The sequence below is a fragment of the Durio zibethinus genome, chromosome 9, assembly GCF_047325235.1.
Source record: "Durio zibethinus cultivar Kanyao isolate XHJ-2024 chromosome 9, ASM4732523v1, whole genome shotgun sequence".
Lineage (NCBI taxonomy): Eukaryota > Viridiplantae > Streptophyta > Magnoliopsida > Malvales > Malvaceae > Durio > Durio zibethinus.
The window spans coordinates 24,998,649-25,007,135 of NC_143170.1; the positions used below are offsets into that span (position 1 = coordinate 24,998,649).

At 27.6% G+C, this 8,487-nt stretch overlaps 1 protein-coding gene across 1 annotated transcript; it reads right to left on the reverse strand.

The window, feature by feature from the left end:
• Positions 1–5,557: 5,557 nt before the first annotated feature.
• On the reverse strand, positions 5,558–7,491 carry LOC111312368 (homeobox-leucine zipper protein HAT5-like). The gene is made up of 3 exons (XM_089765944.1): positions 6,990–7,491; positions 6,431–6,831; positions 5,558–6,296 (listed from the first exon to the last, which is right to left on the reverse strand). Exons 1-3 carry the CDS (start codon positions 7,138–7,140, stop codon positions 5,844–5,846), a joined length of 1,005 nt encoding a protein of 334 aa, XP_089622070.1. The 5' UTR covers positions 7,141–7,491; the 3' UTR covers positions 5,558–5,843.
• Between the last annotated feature and the right edge of the window lie 996 nt (positions 7,492–8,487).

Consider the following 8,487-nt stretch of genomic DNA (forward strand, 5'->3'; position numbering starts at 1 on the left):
TTAGGTGATGAACTTTATATGGATAAAAAGCCCTTTAAGTCTAGTTTTTAAATAATGATTTTGATTTGGATTTGTGTAACTCAAGTTATGGTTAAATTAGTGAGTAGAGTACAAAATAAGAAACAACCACCCAGCTTGAACATGATCGATCCCCTTAGGGAAGAGATCGATTGCTTTTTTATCCATAAATAAAATTTTTGGTGAAATGGCAAGAAGGGATCGATCACCCTATGTAGGGGATCGATTACCCCTTTAACCAATCAATCCCTTACAAAAAGGGATTGATCGGTTAGTCTATCTTCAAGCGCAAATTGGTTCAAAACATGAACCAATCGATCCCCTCGTGGAAGGTATCGATTGGGTCTGGGCAAAGACATCTCCAACGACTATTTTATCAAGCTTTCAACAGTTACTTTCACTTTCCAAGTATTCTCAACGGCTATTTTCTCAATTTCTCTATAAATTGGACATTCCAACATACCAAGAAGATTGATGAATTAAGAGAGTAAAAGCCAATAAGCCATTTTTTCATTCTCTTAAAGAATCAAAAGTTTTTAAAGCTTCAAAGTCCATATCTTTATATTTATTGTATCCAAATTATATTTGTTGTTCGTTCATCATTTTTTTGTACTTAAACTTAGCAAACACTTAGCCTTAGAGAGGTTGTTCTAGTGTTTACAAAATTACCTTTGATACACAAGGGTAGAAAATAATAAGATGTGAGGTATATCCTCTTGATATTATAAGGGTAGAGGTTGCTATCTAAGTCTTGAAAAAAAGATAAAGATTTAGTACAAGATAAATTTGTATCTTATAAGAATTTTTCTTCAATAAGTGGATTGAAGCCTTCGTGTGGACAATCAAGAGAAAGGACATAAGTGCCTTGTGAAGAAAGACCGAACCTCTATAAATATTGTGTTTGATTTATTATTGCTTATATTTGATTTTAGATTCATTAATTGTTATTGTTAGCATTATATTTTCATTAAAAGTCTTATTGTTTTAATTTTCATTCAATTATATTGAAATCATTTGTTTGAAAAAAATTTGAAGAAATTCAATTCACCCTCCTCTTGAATCACCATCTTATCTATAAAGCTAATAATGATTTTTTGCTAAACCATCAACATCCAAATTTTAAACTCTTAGTCTCACCGGCACATATATAATGAATCATAATCATAGATTTTTATTTCCTTTCGAACTTGATTTACTTTATTAATTGGTCATCATGGATAACAATAAATCTAAACTATTTGAAAAAGTACATGTAATTATTTATTAAAATCAATTTTTTCGTTTTATTTTTTCTTAGAAAAGTCAAAAGAAAACATTATATTTTCATTTTCTATATATCAAATTTGCTAAAATATTATTGAAAGATATTATTGAAATTGCACCAAAATATACATGCATTACTCTTATAATAGTAACATGTAAATTTATTTGTTTTCTTAAATAAAATTAACTTATGTTTAATTAAAATAAATTAAAATAATGTAAAATTAATGAAAAATTTTGAGTTAATGCAAATTTCGATTTTCTTTTACTTTAACAATAATATTGTTCAAATATTAGATTGATATTAAAAATTATTTAATTAAATTAAACAAATAAATTAATCAATATTTATATTAAGAAATAACTAAACAAATCTAATATAAATCTTATCAAACTCACGTACGATAAAATTTGAACATTTAATCTCAAAGTTTTAAGATCTTTTTTTCTTACCACTAATTAAGAAAAAGTCTCATTAACAAAAATTTTATTTTTTTAAATAAATAATTGAATATATATATGTAAATTTTATAGTATTTTATTAAAAAATTATTAATATATATTATTGTATATATAAATAATCTATATATCGTACGGACCAAAAAACTACTAAGAATTAAATTATAAATTTTCTTTGTACTACGAGATTTTTGGCATAATTTGACTGAAAAGAATAGGGAACGTTTAATCAGACTGTTCACTGCGTGGCGTAGGTTGCAGCCCCACTAACGTGGTCTCAGATGGAGTAGGAATCTGGAAAAGTTCCTCGTGCTTCGAGAAACATGGACAGTTGGACCTTAATAATTGGCTCTTTCCATAATTGCCGTAATGGGAAAGTTTCAACTTTCAAGGACGGGGGCAAAAAGTATCAGCTTTACCCATTTCATAAACTTTTTTCCCATAAATTTACCTTTTGAATTGGATCTCAACAAACCTTTTTGCCCTTTATAACCAAAAAAGGTAAAAGAAACTTTTTTACTGTAGTTTTTACTTTTTACTCTTCACTTCAAAAATATATACTGTATATCATTTTTTATAAAGTTTAGATACATTATATTATATCTATAATCATGAATTATGAATTATAATTATATAAAACAACTATCTTTATCTGCATAATGAATCATTTACTTTACATAATGAATCAACTTTTATCATTCATCTTTGAATATGTATCATTTTATTAATGTACTTTTAATTTAGTTAAAATATTGTCAAAAATTAAAATATTTATTTTATTTCTCTCTCAACATTCCATTACCATAACTTTTTATTAAAAGTGTCCATAAATGAGAATCGACCGAGCCAAACTTGATTGAAAATTATAAAATTTAAATCTGATTCTAGAGATATAAATGGATAGAGCTTTATAAATTATTTGTGAACAAATTTAATTTTTATTTATTTATTAAGTTTAATAAATGATTTTAAATAATATTTTAATATTTATTTAATAAATGTACCAAACATAAATAAAAATTTATTTTATTTATTTATATTCATGAATAAATTTATTTAACGTTCGTGAATAAATTTAATAAATATTTGTTTATATTTTAGTTTTATTCCTTTTAGGATGACTAATTTATTATTAAATATCTTTTAACAAAAGTTTAATCATAATTTAATATTAATACATTGAAAAATACACTTAACATATATTTAAAATCTTTTATTTAAAAACCATGCATTAAAAATCTTTTATAATTTTTTAAAAAATATTATTGTAAATATAATTTTTAATTATCTAAAATAGACAATAAACAATTTATAGAGGAGAGCTTTTGTTTATAACATTTTTATTCCACGTAACTTGAAAATTAATGTAGGAAAGAAAACATTTTATAAATAAGAATGTTTCTTTCGCTCTTGGAAGCCCAAGTCATTAGTTCGCTTGATCTATTTCTTAATTATTAGTTTATGTTCATTTATATATTCATAAATATATTCATTGAATGTTCACAAATAAATTTATTTAACTTAACTAAATCAATTTCAAATCAAATTTAAATATTTTAATATCTAAACGAGTTAAACTCGAACATAATGTATAAATTTTCTATAAAATACAAATAATCTTAAATAAATGGACAAATCGTAAACACAAAAAGTTAAAGGATAAAAAATACCCTTGAATTATAAGTTAATAATTATTTAATTTTTTAATATTTTATTACAATCAATCAAATTCTTAATTTTTTTTTAACTCAATTAAACTTTTAACGGGATGAAATTTAATTCATGACAAAATTGAATCAATTTATTTTTGAACTACAATCAATTGAATATTTAAAAAGATCTCAAAGAGAGGGGAGAGAAAATAAAAAAAAATTATTTTATTTAATTTTTACATATATTAATTACAATACGTGATAAACTTTTATCCATTTTATTAATCTTACATGAAATTTTATTTTAATTAATAAAAAATTTAATGATGTTATTATTTTTCTCCAAATAAAAATTTAATTGAATACAAATAAATATTTGAAAGATTGATTAATTATAATTAAAAAAAAGAGTTTAGATGATCTTTTAATTATAATTCAACGATTTTTATACCCTTTAGCCAACAAAAAAAATATTTATTCATATTTGACAAATTTACAATTTTAGCTATTCCCTAATCATCCACTTAAGCTAACTTTATTATTAAAATATTAAAAATATTTTAAAATTAAAATATATTATTTATTAATAGGAGAGCCTTAGTCATATCTAGAACCCGAATCAAATCAAGCTAAGCTTATAGGGCTTGTCAGGTATCTTGCTCTATGAATTCTATTTTTTTATACATATTTTTAACTACATTAAAAAGTATACAATGATAAAAATTATACTCTTTCAAATATAAGTGATAAATTTAATCCATCATCCTAAATATAAATGCTAAATTTGTGCCTTATCCAATTACAAAATTTTGGATACTGTAATCAAATTGTTAAATTGAGTAGCATGATTACCTAATAAAAAAATATCTTATCTATTTTTTTAAAAAATTAATAACATACTATATCTTTGAAAATTGGTTGTAATTTAAAATTGATTTTGCCAACTTAACCATCACGTAAAAATTACTACTATATATATAAATCAAATAGTTTTTAAATTGGAATATAGGGTAATTAAGATTTTCTGATTACATTTCAATTTTTGGGAAGTTTTTGAAAAGCGACAAGTATAGGAACCCCTCAATGTCAAAGGGGATTTAGGGGAATATAAATCGATATTGGAAAGAGATGTACTGCTTTCTTTGGTCTAAACGTCAGAGGATTAAGGGCTTTTTCTATTTGAAAAAAAAAAAAGTAACAAACGATAAATTCACATATTTTTTTTTATTTGAAGGACTTCAATGAAAATACTAAAATTATTATGGATCCTATAAAATTGGGTAACACTTCCCTTCATTAAAAAAAAAAAAAAAAGACCTATAACTTGTCATTATCATAAAAGCACATCATGTATATGTTTTGCCCATGCCATGCTTTAAGAGCAAGTCATATAATAAAAGATACTCTATCTAGGGGATTAATCTCTTTCCCTACATCATATAAAAGTTGAAATGTAAGCGAAGTTATTTAATTTGTAATTATGTTAAGTAATTGTGGCAAAAATTAAATTCAAATGTCACTTTCGTTGGGGATCAAAGAAATAAAAAAATTTTGGCTTTGTGTAGATCAACTATTAAGTAGAAAAAAATAATTAAATGATTTAAAAGTTTTTCTATGTTAACATGTGTTTTCTTGTTGTTGATTTAAAGGGGCAAGAAGCAAGCCAATTTGACTTCACCAAACAATATTCTTAAACAATTTGTGGGCAGGAGACCGTTGCAATGTCATTCTTTCATGGAAAATTTCCTTTGCATTAAGGGGAATAATTTATTTTAATTAATGAACTAGGAAAAATGCTTCACTTTTACCATATGGGTTGTAAAGTGTGTCATGTAGTAATTTGTATTGTCTTTTCAAAACTTGCTTGAACAACTCAAATTTAGGCTTAAATGGTTGACTTTGCCCCTCTTATGGCTAAGATCAAAGTCTTCCAAAGGATAAGTGAAAGTATCACCAGCAATATGAACCATCCATTTTGATGGGGTTGCTTCCCAAATTTGATTAATGGGGCCACTAAGAAAATGTTGATTGGGGATATAATTTAAATCATTAATTTCATTTTAATGGGCAAAACTAATTAATTTACACCCAACACTAATTTAATTTGATAGAGGGGCAGTTTTGGTTATCAAACTAATTATTTGTTTTCAAACAGGCAACAACTCTTCTTAGAAAGATGTTATTTAATTACATTCCGGGGGAAGCAAAGCAAAACTTTCATCCAACTCTAAGAACCCAGAGACAACAGGATTACAGAGGGAGCCAAAAAAAAAAAAAAATCACCAATTTTTCCAACTACAATCAAAACCCACCACCAACACACATTTGGATTGGGGTGCCATTGATTGGTTTTTTATTGCTTATTTATAGTTACAAGATGACTTAAACAAGAAGTAATGATACACAAGAAAGATCTCAAATTTATGTATCAGAATTGATTACAGATATAACTTAGTACGCCCAAGACCAAAAGGGATGATCTTCAACAGGGAATCCAAAATTACACGAACCTGCTGGCGGGTCGGAGTGATCGTAGTAGTCTTGGAGTTTTGGAAAGATGTATGGAGGATGCAACAGGCCTTTACTCAAGTTAACTTCCCCATCTTGTAATAAATCAGAGTGGTCTGGTTCGAAAGGATAAGATGAATCAGCACCCTCTAGGAGTGAAGAATGAACCCCATCAGTGTAATGTGGACTGTCTGAATCAAATACATCACTTTTGGCAGAACTGTTATCTTCCTGTTTACAGGCCACCAGTGAAACCTTAGACTCTTCTTCCTGTGAAGCAGTTTCAGTAACAACAGGCTTTTGTGGAGGTTCTTGTGACAATGTGTTCACATCAGATGATTCTGAGTTCCCCTTCTCTTTCTCTTTCACAAGCAACTTATCTGTGAGCTGAAGAACCTGAAAAACAAAAATGAAAAATAAACACAAAAAAACTCAATTCAACTGTTTATTACAATATGAAAATCAAGATCACTCAATTAATTATCCAAATCAAACATGTAGAATTGCATCGAGGTTAAAGGGACAAATACCTCTTCTTTTAGTTTATCGTTCTCCTTGAGGAGATTATCATAGTCAGCCTTGAGGCTATTATAGCTGGCTTGTAAAGCGTCGTAGTCTTTGTCCAGCTTCTTTGTCTTCCATCGAGCTCGTCGGTTTTGAAACCATATGGCCACCTGCCGGGGCTGCAGCCCAAGATCTTTAGCTAGCTGAATTTTCCTTTCAGGTTCAAGCTTGTTCTCGACCTCGAAACTTTTCTCTAGGAACTGGACTTGGTCAACAGTGAGCCGTCTCTTCTTTTCAGGTTGATGAAAATACTCATCTAAATCCTCATCTCCGTTCTCTTCCTGATCAAACGTCCTAAAAAATGATCTGTTCGCCCTTTTTGTTCGATAAACATCTTCAATGCTTACCATCGATCTTGCACCTGAAACTGAAGCAAGCCATAGTAAAAACTATAATGATTAGTCAGTTGCCAACTGACAAATTTGGTCATTTTTCTTTTGTTATGATTTTCAATCAAAGTAGCAAAATTTGTTGCAAAGCAAGGATTTTTAAAGAAACCAAAGCTAGAAGAGATGGAGAGAATACCAAGAAAAGAAGGAGAAGAGCCCGGAATGAAAAGGGGATCAAGAGGCTCAGAAGAGGACGGAACCCTTTGACTTTGAAGCAAAACAGAGAGATTATTAGAACCACCACCACCACTACTCGTATTACTAGGATAGACCCTCCCACCCGCCATGAAATTTTCAAGCTAAAGGATCAATCTTATTTTTTGTTAATCAAGATATCATCTTCATCATCATCATCATCATCATCAGACGATCAAAAAATTTTTTAAAAAAAAGGCCACCCTGGGTTTTTGTTGGTTTCTTTGTTTTAAAGAATATAAACTTCTATACTTCTTAAGGCTTGTGGCGAAAGAAGCTGGTAATGATGATTTCTGTGATATGGGAAGTGTGGGAACAGCGGCAGCTCACACCCATCACTCAGAAGAAGTTCAAATTTTCTTGAGCTTTGGCCAAGGAAAGCTGGGGAAGAAGAGGAGATAGAAACAACAAACAGAGAAAAAAAATTGGAAAGATTCTTTCTCTCGAGGAGTAGAGCCCGATGGGGTTATATTAAGTCCAGCATATGGGCTTTCTTTGGCTGTGGAGTGCATGTAGTTCCTTTGATGCCCTTGCTTTTGCTTTGTTGATAGACTTTTTTTTTTCTTAATTATTTTTTCCTTTAATTTTCTTTACCATTATTGCTTTACATTGCAAGAAAAAAAAAAAAAAACCCATAATCAAAATGATACTACTATCATGTAGTATTCATTCATTTCATTTCAAAGTAACAAAGTCCAACTTTCCTTCATTTCAATTATATGTTATTATGTGTCTAATGACATCGATTAAGATGATTTTTAAAGAAAAAAGACTTTTTAATAAGAAGTAAAACTTTCTTTCAAATACTACATTTTTTATTTTAATTTAACTTATACAAGTACTTCATTACAAATTAATTAGAAGATTTTTTTTTTTAAATTATTTGTTCTTAGTACAGAGGTATTTATGCATAGAGCTTAGGAGGGCTTAGGAAGAGGCACAAAATCAACTTCGAAGTCGGGTCTTCAAGAGTAAGTCAAATAAGTAATATATTTGAAGATATTAAAATAATAAAATTAATTTTGATATTAATATAATAATTGATTAATTATTTTTATACTTTTTTTGAAAAGTTAATTATTTTTAGACTTAGAAGTGATAATTGTGTGTAAATTCATGTTGTTAGTAACTAGCCAAACTATGAAATTAAGTCTTGAAACTCAACCAATAAATAAATAAATAAATAAATAAATAAAACAATATCTTGATAGGGTATTGACTTGGTGATACTCAAACAATGAGCAGCCCATTTTTCAGTATATGGTTATTACATTAAAAAAAAATCTTGCTAATTAAAGATGCATGTATGAAATAAATAATCAAGTTTATGTATTGCATTCAAAAGTAGATTTATAAAAGATATCAATCAATGACTTAAATCTCAAATTGTAACATTTTTTTTTCTCATTTCTTATCATTGTGCATGGATCTATAACAAC

Bases quoted from the DNA above. Each gene is read 5' to 3' on its own strand.
- LOC111312368 (XM_089765944.1), bottom strand. From the start codon at position 7,140: ATGGCGGGTGGGAGGGTCTATCCTAGTAATACGAGTAGTGGTGGTGGT. The intron at 6,832-6,989 runs GTATTCTCTCCA...GGCTTGCTTCAG, and splicing joins CTCTTCTCCTTCTTTTCTTG to TTTCAGGTGCAAGATCGATG. The intron at 6,297-6,430 runs GTATTTGTCCCT...TTTGTTTTTCAG, and splicing joins ACGATAAACTAAAAGAAGAG to GTTCTTCAGCTCACAGATAA.